The sequence below is a fragment of the Oncorhynchus mykiss genome, chromosome 16 (genome assembly GCF_057628025.1).
Source record: "Oncorhynchus mykiss isolate SJ-2025 chromosome 16, ASM5762802v1, whole genome shotgun sequence".
Lineage (NCBI taxonomy): Eukaryota > Metazoa > Chordata > Actinopteri > Salmoniformes > Salmonidae > Oncorhynchus > Oncorhynchus mykiss.
The window spans coordinates 27,983,310-28,005,300 of NC_143037.1; the positions used below are offsets into that span (position 1 = coordinate 27,983,310).

The following is a 21,991-nucleotide window of genomic DNA, read 5'->3' on the forward strand; positions in this document are numbered from 1 at the left end:
ATACACACAAATAAAAAAGATAGGAACACCAATGTTTATTATCATTCATTTTTTATTTTGTATTACTTTGCTTTTACCCTCTTGTTCAACACATTTTAAAGAACCCTATTCTTTTCCCTCAAGCTTGGAATCCCTTGATTGGAATGTTCAACTATGTTTACATATTAACTGAAAATTTCCCCTTTGCAAACCATAAAGTACAAGTCCACACGGAACAGTCCATATCATCATCTAACCAGCTATGTCTGTGACAAAGGAATTGGGATTTCTTCTTCCTGATGTCCATCATGATTTCCTAGACCTTAAGAAATTAAGATAACACCTTTTACTGCACCCCCCCCCCCCCCCCCCAAATACCTATGAATTAGCATGTTATGTTACCAACCATCCATCCACATATCAAAACCCACCAGTCTCTTATTTATATAAAGGAGTTTTCTGCATGCACTGAGATTTCAACCAAGCATGAAGTATTAGGCTACAGGGGGACTTGTCAGAGCTGGTGTTTTTGAGATTGAATAAATAAATCACCCTGTTTGTACAAAGGAACAGCATCTCAGAATCCCTAGTTATAAACAGAGTCTTAGCTAACTGAATGAGGCAAACCCCTTTAATTAAGAAAGGGGAAGTTAAGTATTTGAGTAATATGGCCTTGGTGAGTGTAGGCTTAACTACACAACAAATGGTTGACAACCCTTAACCTTAAAACTTACTTCAACTTGCAGCACAAGCTCACTGACAAGTGGCTCACACCTTGCAATGATGGTTTGCACTGTGAGATTATCATCTAAATTGTGCACCATTCTTTATCTTTGAACTCCATTTTGTTCTTCATGCTAGAATATGTGTGGGCTCAGTAGAATAAATCGTGAAATCTCTAGAAAATTCAACCAACGTTTTCATTTCAAAATCCAACAAACGAACAGAAACATTCCAGAAGAGGTTAATAATGTTCATGTCAACCAATGTTGCTTCTTTTGGATGTGTCACCTTCCTTTTCATTGGGGTCAGACCTTTTATAAAGGTTACACAAGTGTCTTTAAAATGCAATAATGTTTGTTTGTCTAAAAAAGTGGCAATATAACTAGACTGTATACCACTCAACCAACACATGTACACACATGAATAATCAACAATTATTAATAAAACATTATTAATAATCATTAATACCTGTTACACACACCATACCTGACAATCCAATGTATATCTATTTTTTACACATTTTCAACCATAGCCCATAGTCAAAAGTGGCATTTTTCTTGCAAGATAAAAACACATTTTTGTACAAGATTACAACAACTATATATGGATTAGTAATGGTAATATTGACCTATAGAAAATGCTTTCTTAGTCTAAATCCTGGGTTCAATACTCATTGAATATATCAAAATTACTATGATCATTGTCGTTATTACTCCATAAAACGGATACATTTTTGTTTTGAAAATAAAATAAACAAGAATAGCCATTTCTCAAGCAAGAATTTTGCTAGGACTGTCTGAGTGGGGAAGGGGAAACTTAAAACTAGCAGTTTATGTCAAAGAGGTTTGGAACGCTCATTCTTATTGGTCTATTAACTGTCTGGTGATGTCACCAAAACAAAAGCTGAAATTTCAGGCGGTCTTTTTTAAACATGTCGTACACTACAAGGGCATTATCATAATTCTCACAATATTATTCAAACCACGGTGTGGAAATATATATACACTGGAAAAAGTGAACGTTAAGCAAGCCTAAATATCTTACATTGAGTGATGTGTTTTTTTTCTTACTAAGCTAAATTATCTAACATAATTGGCAAATAATTGTGCTTATTTTCACCTTTAAAAAAAGTCTTAATACAAGTCATTTAACTTATTTCAAGGTTTTTTCAAGAAGGTCAAATTATCATTCAATAGAAGATATTTAGGATTGCTTAGATTTCCCTTTTTGCGGTGTAAAACACAGGAAAATTAAGTTTGACTGCACTGGTCTTTAAATACCAGTGAAACTTGGACAACTAATACTGTACATCTCAAATGTGATTTTGGTCATGTTTACAAATGTTTTGTACATTTATGTAATGCGTTGGAGCGACTCCCATGGACACCTGTGTCATTTTTAAAGATAATAAATGCACTACATCACCAAAAGTATATGGACACCTGCTTATTGAACATCTCCTTCCAAAATCATGGGCATTAATATAGAGTTGGTCCCCCCTTTGCTGCTATAACAGCCTCCACTCGTCTGGGAAGGATTTCCACTAGATGTTGGAACATTGCTGCTGGGACTTGCTTACATTCAGCCACAAGAGCATTAGTGATGTTGGGCAATTAGGCCTGGTTCTCAGTCGGCATTCCAATTCATCCCAAAGGTGTTTGATGGGGTTGAGGTTAGGGCTCTGTGCAGGCCAGTCATGTTCTAAACACACTGATCTCGACAAACCATTTCTGTATGGATCTCGCTTTGTGCATGGGGCCATTGTCACGCTGAAACGAGAAAGGGCCTTCCCCAAACTGTTGCCACAAAGTTGGAGGCACAGAATAGTCTAGAATGTCATTGTATGCTGTAGCGTTAAGATATCCGTTCACTGGCCCCAGACCATTATTCCTCCTCCACCAAACTGTACAGTTGGCACTATGCATTGGGACAGGTAGCATTCTCCTGGTATCCGCCCTGCCAGATGGTGAAGAGTGATTCATCACTCCATAGAACGCGTTTCCACTGCTCCAGAGTCCAATGGCGGCGAGCTTTACACCACTCCAGCCGCCGCTTGGCATTGTGATCTTAAGCTTGTGTGAGGCTGTTCGGCCATGGAAACCCATTTCATGAATCTCCTGACGAACAGTTCTTGTGCTGAAGTTGTTTCCAGAGGCAGTTTGGAACTTGGTAGTGAGTGTTGCAACCGAGGACAGACGATTTTTACACACTACGTGCTTCAGCACTCAGCGTTCCCGTTCTGTGAGCTTGTATGGCCTACCACTTCACGGCTGAGCTGTTCTTGCTCCTAGATGTTTCCCACTTCACAATAACAGCACTTACAGTTAACCGGGGGAGCTCTAGCAGGACAGAAATTTGACAAACTGACTTGTTGGAAATAGCCGAATTCACTCATTTGAAGGGTTGTCCACATACTTTTGTATATATAGTGTATGTCATGGATGACGGAAAAGTTTTTGAGGTCATTTTGTTGTCCATACAAATGTCTCTCTCCATTCCAGGTGCTTTCATTATTTTTAATGAAACCGGGTCTGTTTGTTGCCTTTATAAACATTCTGTGTATTCATATTAATTTACATCAGCTGTAATTCTTGCGTGGTCATCACACCATCCCTTTAAGACGTCTTAAAGGCCTTGGTGACGTCCCGAGCCACTTGTTTTAAACACATCTACAAAATAAACTAAAACACTATCAACAAATAAGTTATAAACCAATAAAATGTGTTTCGAACAATAGCTACCTTTCTGAATGCAGACTAAAACCAGCATTTTTTATTGTTCCCCATGTCTTCCCTTTCTGAAGCCATACAACACAAGTGTTTGCTAGATTATCAGGACACCACACACGACATACATACATTCACTTTTAGGTCTGTTGTCTTTATCTCTTCCCTTTCCATGCACTTTCCCACCTATTCTCTCGCTTCCTCCATTCCATTATAGAACATCATAGAAGAAGACATGGCTACCTTGAAGAGCAACCCTCAAACTGATACCTACCCTTCCCCTGCCTCACCTCAGAAAAAAAGTCAGACACCCTCTCCGCATCCTTTTCCCTCACCCACTTCAATGGTAAGACAGGTAGCTACATTCCCCCATCCCCGTCTACTCCCTACCTCCTGCTCTCTCTCGGGTGAACACCCTCCACCGCCTCCCCCCTCTTTAGGAGTAGGAGAGGTGGGAGCCGTTGGAGATGTGCGAGGTGACCGAGGTGCTGCGGCTCAGCACCCCGTCGCCTCCACCCGCCCCGCCAGGTCCCCCTCCGGATGCCGTCCTCCTCAGTGGCTGGGGGCTGTTCCTCAGGGCCATGAGGCTGGGACCGCCCCTGACGGCCAGCCCCCCGCCATACACCCCTCCCTGCAAGGAGGACGAGGAGGGCCCCGAGATGGAGGGGGGCGCGGGGGGCGGCGGCGGCAGCAGGGCCAGGGACTGAGAGGAGGAGCGAGAGGGCAGGTTGTGGGAGAAGTGATGGGGGTGCTGCGGGTGGGCCAGGTCGCCGCTGCCTCGGACACCGGCCCACTCCCTGTCCCTCTCCTTCTCCCGCTCCCTCTCTCTATCCCTCTCCCGCTCCCGGTAGAGCTGGGGTGTGCTTTGGTGGTGGTAGTGCTGTGGCAGGTGATGGCGGTGGTGGTGTTGTTGGGAGGAGGAGGAAGAAGAAGAGGCTGATGAACGAGATGAAGGATGCACCTCCCTCCCGTCCCTCCCCAGACCCAACCCCAGAGCCATGCCGTGAGAAGAAGAAGACTCCCCTTTGCTCCCCCCTCCAACACCCCCACCCCCTCCACTGCTACTACTGTTGTGGCTGCGGCGCGAGTGCGGCTGGGGCTGGGCGTTCTGGGGGTGCATGCCATGGCTCCAGTGGCCCCCGCCGGAGCGGAACACTGGTGGGGCGTTGGTGTAGCCCTGCTTGGGGTAGGCCTCGCTGGGGATGCCCGTAAGGGCCATGTTGCTGAAACCCAGACGGAGGCTCTCCGAGTCAAAGGACTCGATCTCACAGGCCTGCCGCTCCAGGAGGGTGCGGATGCGCTCAGAGCGCTCATTCTGAAGAGAAAGCATCTCCTCCTCAATCTGTGGGTAATATGGGGAACAAGGGCACAGAAGTGTTGAATGTGAGAAAACACCCATAAACACACACACAGACAAACGTTTGTTTTATTATCCTTAAGGGGACCAAACAATTGATTCTCATTCAAAATCCTATTTTCCCTAACCCCTAAACCTAACCTTAATCCGAAACCCCTAACCCTAGCTCCTAAACCTAATTGTAACCCTAAACCTAAAATAGGACCGGCGAAATTACCCCAGTAGTCTGAATTTTCCTTTTTTTACCAACCAAAAACACACACACACGCAAACTCACAAACAAACAAACACACACAGATGTTTTGGATGGTTGTCAAAAAAATTCCAGGTTACAGTGCATTTGGAAAGTTCAGACCTCAGCCTTGTTCTAAACTCGATTAAATAGTTTTTTCCCTCATCTACACACAATACCACACATTTAATGACAAAGTGAAAACAGATTTGAATTTTTTGCAAATAAAAACAGAAATACCTTATTTACAGAAGTATTCAGACCCATTGCTGCATCCCGTTTCCATTGATCATCCTTGAGATGTTTCTACAACTTAATTACCACCTGTGGTAAATTCAATTGATTGGACATGATTTGGAAAGGCACACACCTGTCTATGTAAGGTCACAGTTGACAGTGCATGTCAGAGAAAAAAAACAGGCCACGAGGTTGAAGGAATTTTTTTCAGGAGCAGGGACTGGGAGACCAGTCGGTACCGAGGGAAACATGAAAGGAGCAAAGTACAGAGAGATCCTTGATGAAATCCTTCTCCAGAGCACTCAGGACCTTATACTGCGGCGAAGGTTCATCTCCCAACAGGACAACGACCCTAAGCACACAGCCAAGACAATGCAGGAGTGGCTTCAGGACAAGTCTCCGAATGACCTTCAGAGGCCCAGCCAGCCAGAGCCCGGACTTGAACATCTCTAGAGAGACCTGAATATAGCTGTGCAGCGACGCTACCAATCCAACCTGACAGAGCTTGAGAGGCTCTGCAGAGAAGAATGGGAGAAACTCCCCAAATACAGGTGTGCCAAGCTTGAAGCATCATACCCAAGAAGAAATGAGGCAGTAATCACTGTCAAAGGTGCTTCAACAAAGTATTGAGTAAAGGATCTGAATAGTTATGCAAATTTGATATTTCCATATATATATATATATATATATATATATATATATATATATATATATATATATATATATATATATATATATATATATATATATATATTTTTTTTTGTGTGTGTGTGGGGGGGGTCAAAAATGTCTAAACCTGTTTTTGTTTTTTCATTATGGGGTATTGTGTGTACATTGATGAGGGATTTTTTTTCTTCATCTATTTTAGAATAAGACTGAATACTTTCAGAATGCACTGTATACAATAGGCCATGATTGATTTTGGCACAATAGGCCTGGAATATTACCTCTTTCAAGGAGCTTTACGTTTTGATAGGGTTATTTTACCTAAAATATTTTTGTCCTACTTACAAAAAATGTAATTAAAAATACACATCCCTGCAAGAGTGGCCCGAAGGGTGTTTAGCATCCCCAGTGGCTCTGCAAGTGCTGAGAGGATATTCTCCGCTGCTGGCCTGCTCTCCAGGCACCATCGCATGAACCTGAAGCCATAGACTCTGGCCAAACTCATGTTTCTAAAATGAATTCAAAGGCACTGTAGATGGAGCCTAAAACAAGGCAGTCTACATTTAAATGTGTATTTAATTTAAGTCACAGGCTATATATGCAATTTATAGACTATAATGATTTAATACAGCAAAATGTTGTACCTCTTAAATGTAAAGTTCTCATATTTGAGGACCCTATTTGATTTTCTTTATTCAATTAAGTCTGTTATGAAAAAGGTAGACCTTTTCTGCAAAAACAGGGTGTCTGCGGAAAGCTGAGTATATTGGCTATTGAACAGTGCCTTCAAATCTTTGGTGTGCCTTACTACCATATGGGCATACAAATTTATAAGGGCAGACCGAGCTGATGACCTCATTTCAAGATGGCTGCTACCTACATTCCGGTTAGTGTTGTGAAGTATAATCAAAATAAACACTGAATACGTTGATATACACCGAAAGACGGGACTCCACAGATCATGAGGCGGCAGGGTAGCCTAGTGGTTAGAGCGTTGGACTAGTAACCGGAAGGTTGCAAGTTCAAACCCCCGAGCTGACAAGGTACAAATCTGTCGTTCTGCCCCTGAACAGGCAGTTAACCCACTGTTCCTAGGCCGTCATTGAAAATAAGAATTTGTTCTTAACTGACTTGCCTAGTTAAATAAAGGTAAAATAAAAATGAGTATATCTTATTTGTCTGATCATATATATATATTGTGTATGTATGCTTGATCCTGTGTATACTGAACTATGTAACTCCTATCTTCCTTCTGATCATTTCCTCATAATCTCCCAGATCTTCTTTCCAAAAATACCAATGTCAATCATGTAATTACACATGAATAGCAGTTACTTTTGGGTATGTCTATTTAGGAGGAAATCTACATTTTGCCATTACATTAATATGCTGAGCGCTTAATGTCCCTGCCAGCCTAGTGTGTCGCACATGCAAAAGCATCACAATTTACTTGCAGCCTATAGCCTTGAAATAATTGAAATAATATAGCCAAAATAATTAATTTGCACTCCATATTTGGCTAGCTGTCTGGCTCCTGACCTATTTAGAGTGTTTATATGCTGTTTAATATGACATGTAGCATATTTGAAATGGCGAGCGCTTCTTAGTCACCTTTTCCTGTTGTTTATTAAAATACTTTTCATTCAAATCACATGGTTTGGTTTCAATACTTCGAAACAAAATGGTACAGTAGGTCCAGGTAGTCACAGAAATAGATGTGTGTTGGTTAAATTGTGATTTTAATGAATGGAGCGAATTTGGAGTGCTAGAATTTTTTGTCTTTGAGCAAGGAGCGTTTTTTAGCGGAGCAGTTGGAAAGGTGCCGCTCACATACTCTAATTGAAACTTAATATGTCAATATTTGACTAGAATACTCAATTAAATTGAAATGTAATTCATAATGAATTCAATTGGTGCATTACAAAATCAAAAATATTACATTAAAATACAATATCCTCATACAATTAAAAAATTATGGAATTCAAATACAATTTCTGTTGCCACTGAAATTGCTCCATAGTTACATATTAGGCCCATTCAAAAAGTCCAAAAATGTAATCAAACTCTATCCTCTACAACCTGGCTAGGCACTCCTGTAGATCTGAGAGGATAGATAAGCATTCTGGTAATAGCCTCTGGTTGCAATATTGCTTCCACCTATCCAATTCGGTCAGATCTACAGGAGTGCCTAGAATGTAGGGGTGCTAGAGTTAAGTATACATTCTTTGCATTTTTCAATGGGCCAGATATGTAACCTTGAATTTACATTTTGGACAAACATCCATGACAAAAGTCTAGGACTAGGCTGTCAATTTGTAATTAAGCCATACTCTCTGTCAGTCCCAATTCGCTCCCTAACCCTATTTTTGGCCCTAACCCCTTTGATGTGTGCAGAAATGTAAGGTGCAAACTCCTTCACTTCACTGGTTATACCTATCCAGTGGTGACCCGTCATTCAGGGCTTGCCTGTTTTGTATGTTATTTTGACATTAATACGCGTCACATATCAGTTTGCAAACTATGTAAAATATATATATATAATTGAGTTAATAAAGCTGCATACAAACATGGTCTCTTTTCTTTTCTTGAGTAAGGCAGCTCCAAAATACAGGTGTTTCAGCTTAGCTCAGTGCTTTCTGTGGTGGTGGGGCAAGCCAGCAGAAAATACGGAGCGTTGAGCCATGATTGGCTCAGTGTCCTGTCACTCATGGGGACACTACATCACCTCCAAGTCTAAGGGTAGAGCTAGAAAATTCTAGCCCCTTGGGTGCTGCCATAGAGTTACAATAGAAGTGCCCATCCAAGGTCATTGGCCACAGATAAAATGATGTCAAATCACGTTATATGTACAGTAGTTTTGATTGGACTGATCATGTCAACATCATACTTTCAAAATCTTTGCTAGTAGTCATCATATATCAAGTCGACAATCTACTGGCAAATCCTTTTTAATCCTTGTCATATGAAGAGAAATAATGGAGAAATTATAGATAAAATGTATCGGTACTCATCGGCCATTCGACATAACCATTACACAATGAGTTGGAAATCGCAAATTCAACAAGGAGTGGTTTGGAAGGAATCAGTGATAGTGGCTAACTGCAAGCATTGCAAAGCAATCACGAGCCTGCTATTCAGTGGAGTGGCTGTGTGACCTCAAATCTTGGATTAAGGGGCTCTATTCCAAGTTTAAAATGATAAACATTCAACATCGGCCATGCTGTCAATGAAGCATGACTTGTGCTTAACTCGGAACTGTGAAAACTTGACTTCAGTAAGTTCAAGACAACTTGGAAGTCAGGAATAAACGAGCTCCGACTGGGAAAATAAGTTTGAATGGTCATCCAACTCAGAATTATAAATCCGGCCACGTTCTAGAGTTACAACCTGAAGATCAATGACATCATCATGATTCAACCTCGTCCCCCCCAAGTTCCCAGTTGTTTTGAAAGCACCATAAATCCAGAGAATGCCCGACTTTGATGAAAAAATGTGCCCACAAAGGACCGCCGCGCCACCTTCATGTTCAAGTGAGCACAGCACAACAATTTGAGTCCAAAAATGTATTGTATGCTGTTGCATAAATTACAGTTGAAGTCGGAAGTTTACATACACTTAGGTTGGAGTCATTAAAACTTGTTTTTCCACAACTCCACAAATTTCTTGTTAACAAACTATAGTTTTGGCAAGTTGGTTAGGACATCTACTTTGTGCATGACACAAGTACATTCTTCCAACAATTGTTTACAGACAGATTATTTCACTTACAATTATTCACTGTATCACAATTCCAGTGGGTCAGAAGTTTACATACACTAAGTTGACTTCGCCTTTAAACAGATTGGGAAATTCCAGAAAATGTCATGGCTTTAGAAGCTTCTGATAGGCTAATTGACATCATTTGAGTCAATTGGAGGTGTACCTCTGGATGTACTTCAAGGCCTACCTTCAAACTCAGTGCCTCTTTGCTTAACATGGGAAAATCAAAAGAAATCAGCCAAGATCTCAGAAAAAAAATTGTAGACCTCCACAGGTCTGGTTCATCCTTGGGAGCAATTTTCAAATGCCTGAAGGTACCACGTTCATCTGTACAAACAATAGTACGCAAGTATAAACATCATGGGACCATGCAGCCATCATCCCGCTCAGGAAGGAGACATGTTCTGTCTCCCAGAGGTGAACGTACTTTGGTGCGAAAAGTGCAAATCAATCCCAGAACAGCAGCAACGGACCTTATGAAGATACTGAAAGAAACAGGTACAAAAGTATCTATATCCACAGTAAAACAAGTCCAATATCGACATAACCTGAAAGGCCGCTCAGCAAGGAAGAAGCCACTGCTCCAAAACTGCCACAAAAAGCCAGATTACGGTTTGCAACTGCACATGGGGACAAAGATAGTACTTTTTGGAGAAATGTCCTCTGGTCTGATGAAACAAAAATATAACTGTTTGGCCATAATGACCATCGCTATGTTTGGAGGAAAAAGGGGGATGCTCGCAAGCCGAAGAACACCATCCAAACCACGAAGCACGGGGATGGCAGCATCATGTTGTGGGGGTGCTTTGCTGCAGGAGGGCCTGGTGCACTTCACAAAATAGATGGCACCATGAGGCAGGAAAATTGTGTGTAAATATTGAAGCAACATCAAGACATCAGTCAGGAAGTTAAAGCTTGTTCGCAAATGGGTTTTCCAAATGGACATTGACCCCAAGCATACTTCCAAAGTTGTGGCAAAATGGCTTAAGGACAACGAAGTCAAGGTATTGGAGTGGCCATCACAAAGCCCAGACCACAATCCTACAAAACATGTGGGCAGAACTGAAAAAGCGTGTGCGAGCAAGGAGGTCTAAAAACCTGGCTTAGTCACAACAGCTCTGTCGGGAGGAATGGGCCAAAATTCCCAAAACATTTGCGTTAACATTTCACTTAAGTTAAATAATTTAAAAGGCAACGCTACCAAATACTAATTGAGTGTATGTAAACTTCTGACCCACTGGGAATGTGATGAAAGAAATATGTTGTGTAGTAAGACATTAGTAGCCCATGTGCCTCACCCTAATAATTTGGTATATTCACCCCTCTTAATTTCACCAACTGTTCTGACTTGGTGGTGCACATGAAGCCTATCACCTGTTTTAGAGAAATGTAATCATCGAATATCGTAAGCGCTTTCATTGTCTGCTTATATGCCCCCTTTATTTATCCTACGGTTCTGACTTGGTGTACAGGGAGAACACTAAGAACGGCCCATGTTTTGAATTCTGTCGCTGTACATTTCAAAAGTGCTAAACAAATAGTTATATGAATGACGTCCGTCCTTGCTCGCTCATTAATGTCTTAATCGAAATTAGAAACCACATTTGTTTTAAGCAAGTCAGCAATATCAGCTATGTTTTTTTTAAAAGGCAGTAACTGAGGCTGAATGAACTGTTTCGCTGCCAGACAAGGCTCTGCTGATAGCCAGGTCTAGCAGTGCATTGTTTAGTGTTGTGGCTTTGCTGGCATGCATCCCACTTATTTTTTTTCTGCATCATCAAGATTTACATGCTAAAATCACCACTGTACCTATCCAGACCACACATACATTCTAGGGTTAGGGGATAGGGCTAAGGGGAGGAATAGGGAGTGATTTGGGACAAGCTATAGCTCTCCACCCCTTGCTCCAGGATCAGTTTCCCATCCCCCAACTCTAACCATTAGTGGGGGAAATTATAAACTGACCCCAGATCAGAGTTCAGGGGCAACTTCCCCCTACACCTACCCTCTGCTCCAGCAGTGCCCGGCGGATGGACACCCTCTGCTCCAGGTCCTTGGCCTCACGCTCATGCTGCGAGTCGGTGTGGATCTTGATCTTGCTCTGGTAGGCGTTGAGCAGCTCCAACTCTTGCTGCAGTTGGATCCGCAGCACCTGATACTCCGCCTCCTGCGTCTCATCCAATCGGAGCTGGAGTCAGAGTGGCAAATAAGGTGGGGCATTAGCATAAAAATAGGTAGAGTTAGTGGAAAAGGGAGTTCCACCCGTACTTAGGCATAGGGAGACAGAGGGTCAGATCAGGGGATGTGGCATATAGGAAGGGGATGTCTTAGTGTGAGGGAGGTGTGTGAATTACTAAATGGGAATGTTTTGGGTAGATATTGACGAGGTAGGGGTTTGCTCCGAGTGAATGTGGTTGAGTGTGTGATGGTTGAGCACCCTCCACCTTCTTTCCATGAGTGTGTGATGGGGAAATAAGTGTGGTATTGTGTGACATGAATAGGGTGTCGTAGTTTGTTTTTCACACATGCTGTGGTATTGATGATAGTAATACAGTAGACTGTATAGAGCTGGGTATAGCTTGTAACAATGTGAATAGGCATTTGGCTAGTAGCCCACAAGTGGAGGAGTGTGGTGAGGATAGGGACAGGGGTGTGTGTGGCTATTGTAAGGTGTTACATGAGGCTTTGACATATCGCAGATCTGTGCCGGTGGATGTGAGTCGGTGGTATTCGGAGACACAAGAGATGTTGTGTCGCTTTCTGTGTGCCAGCAGATGGGGTGTCGTGTAGGGACAGAGAAAGGGGGTTTGGCTTGCTTGAATGTCTTGGACGTGTATTGGTGCTACGTGAGGACCTAACAGATGCATGTAACTGGGCTCTGTTCAGGAGGGCGCAACGCTGGGTAACGTTACAGATAGAAATGCCATTATTAGAGCTGACAGGATTCATTTTTCTTCATGTCAGAGAGGAGTATATGTTCTCCATCATATATTTATTTCTGAATATTCCACAACGTTGTGCCCTGCTGAATGCGGCCCTGCTGTTCTAGTAGGTATGGGGTGTAACCAAAGATGGTTGATAAACGTCTTACTCAGGCAGTTCACCATTAGGGGAAAAATGGTGAAGGTTCCGGTCTGTGTAAGTAGGCGTTCCCTCTCTCGTGAGAGGTCTGCATCTGCAGGCGTTCCCACGTGAGTTTGTGGTTCCTCCATAAACGCTGACACGCTCACGTGAGAGAGGAAACGCCCACTTAAACTGACATTTTTTTCAATTGGAAACTGCCCAATAACAGCTGGCTCTGGTCTACTTATTGTCCCCTCCCCACTCGCCCCAAAATAAATTGCCAGTGAGATCTAACATCTCAGGTGTAATGGTGTAATGATGCAGATATAAATAGAATAGCGCTGACACAATTCCCTTATTCTGACAAATTTCTGTTCTTTATGATACATTTCTATCTGAACGCTCCATCATCTGAACAGGCCCATGTTGTGCCATGCAAGGGAAGCCAGACCCAGGGCAGGGGGTATGGCATGTTTTTTTAGTAGCGGTACTGTTCGTCAACTATGGAGAGAAAGGGTGTAGCTTGCTAGCCAAGTGCCGAGAGGGTATCATAACTGTAACAAAGCGAGGACAAAGAAAGTGGGGTGACGGTGTCAAATCTGGGGACAGCCAGGAGTGCAGGCAGCTGGCTTGCCTGCCCAGGCAGGGGTGGGTACGGTGCTACGGTGGGTTGGAGGTTGTGCGGTACAAAGAGTGTACAGCATCTCCTTGCCTTACTCACAGCCTGTGTGGACAGCATGTCATTGATGGAGTGGTCGTACTGCTCAGCCAGGATGGCCAGCTTACGCGTCTGCTCATCCTTCAGGCGCTTGAGCACCGCCTTGTGGTCCGACTTGGGCGTGTTCTCCAGCAAGTGGTTGCGCAGGGCCTTGTACTGGCGCGTCTGGATCTTGCACGTGTCCTGGAACTGACGCTTGATCTGGAGTTCTTTGGACTGGATGAGAGAGAGTGTGGCATGATGTACTACATTACCCAGAATGTTTTGTTTATAACATATCAGGTTTTATCTTGGGCTCTTTCTCAATTTGTCTTTCTGATTCCTCACATCCTATTTCCTTGCCTCCTTCTCAAATGTATTGTACTTCCAAGCTCCCCTCCCCTCTGACCTACTACTCCAATGGGTTGAGGAGGCAAGAACAGAGGATGAGGAATCTATGAAAGACTAATTGAGAAAGATAATTTGTAAAGATACTCTTAAAGGCTAACATAATGGTGTCCTGGTTGTCTCCTTACCAAAAGAGCGAGAGACAACCGTTTCGGCTGATGTGCTTGAATGTGTTCTTTTGAATATGTGAAGATCCAATGTGTATAGGCTATATAGGGCTGTGGAGTGTACATTTCGATTTTTTACAGAGGTATTAGTGACCTCAAAATCACTTGCTTTTCTGTGGTAGTTAAACAAAAATAAGTACATCTATTGAATGGCTGCCTACTATATACCATGTCCCAACCCGAAGTTGTGGAACTCCTCCTCTGATTTAAACCCTATGTATGCATTAGTGGAGGCAGAATTGTGAAATACTTCTTGTAATGTCTGACTGGGAATGATTGGAACAGTAAAAAACATCTGCAAATAGAAGTTGTACGGTCATAAATGGTTATTATCCACAATAGGATGTGCACTCTTTAAAAAAAAAACTAAAAAAACATGTGGTGTGAGGCAGGGTGTGGTGTGTGAAAACAAATTCGTTATCCTTTTCACTACCAATTCAGTATGTGTTCTGTTCACTTATTGTGAGGAAGAAAGTAATGTATTCCTACAAGACACCATGAGCCAGCCTTCGGATGAAAGCGGGTCTTCCAATGAATATTTCACGTTACACTTACCTGCAATACACGAAGCAATGTGGCAAAAACTCCACCCATGCAATCAGAAGACAAGATCAAGCTATTACCATATTGCTTACTATCTATCCAATCCTCAGATCTAAGAGTGCCTAGGCTGTAAAGGCTACGGTCGATTTGGAATTCAGATATACTGGGTCGTCCCAATAATATCTCCTTTCTCCTGAAGTGTACACTCGTTCACTACTACTCATAAATCTAAACACATTGGGTTGCAGGGGGGCATGGTATGTAGAGCATTTCCACCATATTTCTTATACTAGTAATTTACTTTCAAATCCTTGAAGGGAAATGAACAAGTGCACACTTGGAATAGAGGAGATATAATTGGGACGTAGCCATGGCGTTAGAGCTGGGTAATATGGACAAAAGTTCATATCGCAATAAAGTGCCGGAATTGATGTGATAACGATAAATAAAACCATACGTTTATAACATTGTGCACCACAGTAAAAAATAAATAAAAAGATCCTTTCAACTACTAGTTTGATGGTTGTAGCAATCAATTGTCCCATTAACAATCACCCATACCAGCAAACGTATTTCATTTTAAATCACATCTCTAATATAGGTTACTTATCATAATGAACGATATCTGCAAAATGCCTGCGATAAGTGATCGGTATGGTTGGTGTCGTTAATTTTCAGTTTATCGTCCCAGCTCTACAAAGTGTTACATGTCAAAACTAAATTTGACTTATTTGATTCATGTTGGAGGTAGGATGTATGGGCAGGGAGAACAGAGGATGACAAGAACATTAGTTATGAGATTAAATGAGTGAGTTTGAATGTAAATCCAGAATACTTCACTCATTTTCTCCATGTTTGGTTAAAGACTGATGAACTGAATTAATGAATAAAGATATGGAAATTATGGTAAATTATATCAAGGAAATAATGCAAAACAAAGATGTAAATCATAAAAATGAACAAGACAAAATGATTAACAAAAAAATAATTTATTTCTGTTTGGAGAAAAAAAAAAAACGAAAATATGCCAAAATGCTGCATATACTTACACCACTCATGCACTCACAATAAGGCTGAAATGCAAACAAAATGGCTGCTGAACACATTTACATTTTTGTCATCTAGCAGATGTTCTTATCCAGAGCAATTTACAGGAGAAATTAGGGTTAAGTGCCTTGCTCAAGGGCAGAGATTTTCACCTAGTCGGCTCAGGGATTTGAACCAGCGTCCTTTCGGTTACTGGCCCAACGCACAGAATGCAGTACTAACCTTAGAAATACTGCATATATTAAATATTCATATAAAACTCTGAAAATTCAAACATAGAACAGTAAACATAGAAAAATAAGACAAATATACTGACGCAGAAATAATTTGAAATCATAAATTACATTCACAAAATAACAAGGTGAAAAACTGAAAAGATATGCCTCTTTTTAGAGCCAGAATACAATGTAATATATCACCCTTAAAAAGGGGATTAGGGATTCACCAACTCTCCCTCCAATGCAAGCCATCCAGAAAGCAATGCCCTAGTTCTCTTTGTGTTAGAATACAGTGCAGGAGAGAGGGAGTGCTCCTCCTGCCGAATCACTCAATAATACCCTTCCACATCAATGGCTCACCTGTAAAATGCAGGGGACTATTTTCTGGGTGAGCTGCATTTAAAAGTAGTATTCCTGCACTTTAAAGTACATTTCCCCTGACCTCCCAAGTAGATAGATATATTTTTATTAAGAATATTTTATTCGCCAAAATGTTTTACTGAAATGTTTATCCTTCTAAATTAGCCCTCCATCTACCCTGGCTCTTCAATAGCCAACTGCCCATTTAAACAACCAGTTGCAACTCAATGGACGGGTGACCAAGCAATCATTCAACGTAGTTAAGTATAATACTTATTTCTATCCATCTATCTATACACAAATGATGTAGACACCCCTTCAAATGATTGGAATTGGCTATTTCAGCCTGACCCGTTGCTGACAGGTGAATAAAATCGAGCACATAACCATGCAATCTCCATAGACAAGTGGAAACGTCTAAGAGCAACAACAACACAGCCACAAAGTGGTAGGCCACACAAGCTCACAGAATGGGATCGCCAAGTGCTGAAATCGTCTTTCCTCAGTTGCAACATTCACTACCAAGTTCCAAACTGCCTCTGGAAGCAACGTCAGCACAATAACTGTACATCGGGAGATTCATGAAATGGCTTTCCATGGCTGAGCAGCCGCACACAAGCCTAAGATAACCATGTGCAATGCCAAGCATAGGCTGGAGTGGTGTTATGCTCGCTGACATTGGACTCTGGAGCAGTGGAAACGCATTCTCTGGAGTGATGAATCACGCTTCACCGTCTGGCGGTCCGACAGACAGATCTGGGTTTGGCGGATGCCAGGAGAACGCTACCAGCCCCAATGCATAGTGACAACTGTAAAGTTTCCTATGACAGTGCCACGTTGAAAGTCACTGAGCTCTCAGTAAGGCCATTCTTCTGCCAATGTTTGGCTATGGAGCTTGCATGGCTTTGTGTTCGATTTTAAACACCTGTCAGCAACAGGTGTGGCTGAACTAATTTGAAGGTGTGTCCACATATACATATAATATATATATATATAAAGTATTTTATTGGATACATAACATCATTCAATATAATTTGCGTGACAAGCTCACTAGTACTCAGTGGAGGGAGGGGCCAGTCAATTTCCAGCCCTTTTTGGGATAAATACTTTCGCATCGTTTTAGACTAGTTAAAACGCTTTAAAACGTTAAAACGTTCAAATTGGTTAATCTCTTTGTTGAGTATTGCATTGTTCCCTCAATCTTTGGACTTGTGTTTTAAAGCCATTAAGACTTATTTGAACCAATATCCAAATTAAACAATAAAATGATATTAAACATATGGTCATACTAAAATGAACAAAAACTATAACACTTTTTTTTTTTTTTGCATATATGGAGGTAGCCTAACCTCAGTGGCTGTATAACAGAACAGTCATTCAAACAATTACAGCTGAACAGACAAGCGCTGTATCTTCATTTAGGAGAATGATAAAAACAACGTTTACATGGCAAATCATTCGGTATATAAGATTGCCAATAGCACAATAATGAATCTACTTATCTAGAAGATGAAATGTAATCACTAATAACCATCTCACCAGCTTCCACTGCTCTCTACATGTTCACATTTGGGGTCTTACTATCAATCAAATGTATTTATAAAGCCCTTCTTACATCAGCTGATGTTAAAGTGCTGTGCAGAAAGCCAGCCTAAAACCCCAAACAAGCAAGCAATGCAGGTGTAGAAGCACGGTGGCTAGGTAAAACTCCCTAGAAAGGCCAGAACCTAGGAAGAAACCTAGAGAGGAACCAGGCTATGAGGGGTGGCCAAGTCCTCTTCTGGCTGTGCCGACTCTTCTCAATGAGCAATACTAATTAAAGATCTAATATAGCTCACTAAATTGACAGCCAATGCCTACCCAGCCAAATACAATATGCAATATCCCAAAATATTGGCTAACTTGAAATTGAGTATAAAATGCCATATTGTATCCTATATTCGGATGACTGGATTTTTAGAACAAAAACGTGGAAATTATTTTACAGTTTACCGCATTTATGTCAAGTTTCACGTATCAAACACTATGCGTTTAACATAATTGTACAGTTTAGCTTGTACATAACATTAATGTATTAAAGTTCACTTTGTGGATTGAAGCAATCTTGATCTGGAAGTTTCTGTGTGGTTAATTATTTATTGCACTATATTAATGACCTAGTAGTGTTTTTTGGGGGCGGTTAAATGAAATGACCAGGATGTTTGCCTACTTCTACTTTCACAGTAATTTAGTATTATAATGGGTGAAATGCTTGATTTGTGGACAATCCACAACCAATAATATCTATCAATAGTGGCCATTGATAACCATTATCCACTGACAAGAAATTCAATGTGCGTGAACAGTGCACTAAAAAGATCTCTGAAATCGCAAGAACTTCAATAAAAACACAATAGATTGCACAAACATGGTCTTAGAAATAACCATAAACATATTGTCTTACGAATTAAGAACAAAATAAAGAAAACACTTAAACTTTTACAAAAAGCACAATAGTGAGTGACAAACAATGAAACTTCAATGGGGTATAAGACAGTGACATGACAGGAGTTGCTGGATGCTTTTGGCAATACAGTACATTAAATGGCCAATTACATTCAGCCAATGCAACACAGTGTTAGGTATACCTATGATGCACACAACCTATCTTTGGGAGGGTTGAAACAAAGGAAACAAACACACGATGGTCAGACGGTGATAGATGGAACACACACACCCTATCCAACTCCCTCCCTCTCTTACTATCTCCATGGTCGCACTTTACCCCTCACACTCCGCCCAGATGACGTTCGTCTCAACCCGCATTCCCACCTCCCCTCATCTCTGAACATACATTCTCTCTCCTCCCTTCTTTGCCGCTCCCTCTCTCTCTTCCTCCTCTCCCTCTGTTTCTGCTCTCTGACCTCCCTGGGCAGTAGCCTGGGCAGCCTGCTAGGTTTCTCCTCTCTCAGCAGACCGAATGTACGAAGTCTGCTCAGGCACTCGGGAGGCAGCTCTTTAAGGACCCTGCTAGCTAGCCTTAGCACGACCGAGTTGGCCAGGTCGGCAAGGACCCCTAGGGGGCGTCTGATAAAGCGCCTGACCCAGAGGAGGCACGTGGCAAGGGGCGAGCCAACGTGGCCCCTGCCCGCCAGGCGCACTAAGGGCAGGCTCTTTAGGGGAACAGGGATTTTGGACTGGCGCCCACCCCAGTTGCGCCCGGCCTTGGGGAACATGTCATAGAGGCTGCGCTCCGCCAGGCCCCCAAGGAGAGACTGGCAGATGTTGAAGAGTGGGCGGGGAAGGCGAAAGAGGAACCTCATCCACAAACGGCTGAGTTTCCGGGGGGCGTTTTGTAGGAAGACGCGCGCCGGTCGCACCACCAGCACCACCACAAGATAGAGGGAGAGGAAGAGGGAAGGCGAGCTGAGGAAGGAGGCAGAGATCAGGGCTATGGGGACATAATAGAGACCCAGGCTCAGCGAGAGGCCCAGGCTGAAAAGACCGCATGCCCACAAAGTGAGGGACAGGTAGGTGGAGAGAGAGAGGGAGCAGCAGGAGCGGAGGAAGAGGTAGGAGAAGAAGAGGGCGAGGAGGGCGAGCTCACCCGAGAGGAGGAGGGAGGCCAGCGAGGGGAGAGGGGGAGAGCGACGAAGGGAGAGGAGGAAGACTGAGAGTATGAGGAAGGTGAGGTTGGAGGGCTGGGCGGCGGCCGAGAGGGAGAGGAGGAGGCAGATGGCATGAGAGAAGAGGGAGGGAAAGGAAGAAGGGACAGGGGGCGGAGAAAGGGGTGGGGCAGAGAGGTGAGGAGGCTCGAGTTCCTCAAGGGTGTCGGGGAAGTAGAACTCTGAGAGTTCGTCCCCCTTGCGCTGATTGCGGACATGCCTCCGTTCCAGGGATGGGGAGGAGATGAGCTCAGACGGACAGCCGTCTGCCACGCCCCTATCCTCCTCCTCCTCATCGTCGTCATCGTCGAGAACATATCTCGCTTCGTCTTCCTCATCCCCATCTTCCTCCCCCCACTGCACTCCCTCCACCTGCCTTTGCTCTCCTCCTCCCTCCCCTGTTTTCCACTCAAGTTCTTGACCTTCGTTATCTTCGCTTTTCTCGCTCTTCTCCTCCTCTACTTCAACCTTTGTTTCTACAATGGAGCAAACCTCATTCCCATTTCCCACGTCCTTCTCTTCTCCCTTCTCATTCTCTCCATCTCCACTTTCATCTCTCACCACCTTTTCTTTCCCTCCTTCAAAACCTTTCCTAACCTTTCCTTTGTTACCCTCCATTTCCTCTTTGGTTTCACATTCTTCCACCTCTTCCTTCTCCCCTTCCTCTACCAGCACCACCTCTTCCACTCCCTCAGCCCCAGCCTGGGCTCCCCTTAGCCCCCCTGTCTCCTGGTACTCCTCCCCCTTGTTCTCCTCCTCTGGAGGTGGCTGGTTCTGGGTTTGGGTACCGGGGGTCTCGCTCTCACTCACTTTGAGGCTCTTGGGCTGCTGGCGGACCTCCACGGCGTGCTTCTGCCTCAGCTCCTGCTCGCGTCGCTTGTTGTACTCCATCTGATTGGTGAGCTCCGTCTGGTGCTGTGTGCGGATCAGGTCAGCCCGCGTGCGCTGCACCGAGCCCAGCTGCCGGAACTCCATCTCCTGGGTGGACTCGTGGTGGCGCAGAAGCATTGCGCACTCCAGGTCCTTCAGCGTCTGCTTCTTGTTCAGGTCCTAGATGGAGAAGGAAGAAACAAAGGAGAGCGCAACAGATGAGGGTAGGGAAAGACGTTTGGATAAATGGAGAGAATCTGGAATCCGACCAGATAACAACCCAAATATGAGGTCCTTTTTGCATGTTGGGGTATTAGGCATTAGTGCTGTACTATATAACATCACAGAGGTAGCTTTATATCGGGGTTAAAAGGGGGAAAAATCCCATGGCTGAAACTTAAGTCGATCTCATATCGATTGTCTGGGGCCCAAATTAACCTCGGTTTCATGTAAAAAAATACAAAAATAAAAAAGTTATGACAGTCCTGCTTTTAGGGAAGGAGGATACATTTGTACATGTATTAAACAGCGCGTTAGACCAATTTCAGACCTTTAACATTGAAAAAAAAATTATATAAAATGTTTTAAAATCAGTCGCAGTGACAGAACTTTAACCCCTGCATTATATCATGAGAAGAGTTGTGGTCCGAGACCAGAGCCTAATGGAACTGAAACACTATTGCTTGGTCAAGTGAAAAATGTCTTCGTTATGGGTACTGTTGATGTACTATACCTCTCGGAGTAGGTCCTGCTCCAGATTGTGGCGCGCCAGCAGCATCTTCCTCTTGTACTGGCGACACTGCAGCTCGTAGTACTGCCTCTGGCGGCGCAGGAGCCCCGCCTCATCTTCCGCCTGCAGCTGCTGGAGACACTCCTTCTGATGCACCAGCCACTCCTGCTTCTCACGCTTGGGGGTCAACTGGTTCTCGTTCAGTTCCTGTGAAATACAGCACGAGAAAGGGTCAGAGCGTGACACCCGCCACTTGATAGGTCAATATATTAGCTCGTGATTAAGGTATAGTGGTGGCATGCGGATCGGCAGGGGTTAATAGTGGTTGCTGCGTGGTTGGTATATGGCTGTATCTTTTACCGGCCATTGTTAACATCCAGATGATTTGAGTGAGTAGCTGTACTTCTCAGCTATGAGTGGTTGAAGTGTGGTTGGTAGTAGTTACATCCCGATTGCGATGTGGTTAGTGAATAATTATGACTAGGGGTTGCGGTACGGTTCGTGAGTAATTGAGGGTTTGGTTGCAGTGTGGTTGGTGAGTTGTTACAGTATGGGTATGGTTGGT

General features: G+C 43.2%; 1 protein-coding gene across 8 annotated transcripts in view; it reads right to left on the minus strand.

The window, feature by feature from the left end:
* Positions 1-34: 34 nt before the first annotated feature.
* taok2b (TAO kinase 2b) overlaps positions 35-21,991 on the minus strand; it is a 59,511-nt gene continuing 37,554 nt past the window's right edge. For 4 of the 8 annotated variants that reach the window (XM_021565534.3, XM_090202504.1, XM_090202506.1 and 1 more), the window contains 5 exons: positions 21,430-21,633; positions 20,637-20,876; positions 13,464-13,676; positions 11,685-11,867; positions 35-4,770 (listed from right to left, as the gene is read on the minus strand). In XM_021565534.3, coding sequence (XP_021421209.1) covers positions 3,865-4,770; positions 11,685-11,867; positions 13,464-13,676; positions 20,637-20,876; positions 21,430-21,633 — 1,746 coding nt within the window. In that variant the 3' untranslated portion in view covers positions 35-3,864. Of the gene's footprint in view, positions 4,771-11,684; positions 11,868-13,463; positions 13,677-15,527; positions 20,877-21,429; positions 21,634-21,991 lie in introns of those variants that run through there. The other 4 variants (XM_021565531.3, XM_021565532.3, XM_021565533.3 and 1 more) reach the window with 1 other exon arrangement.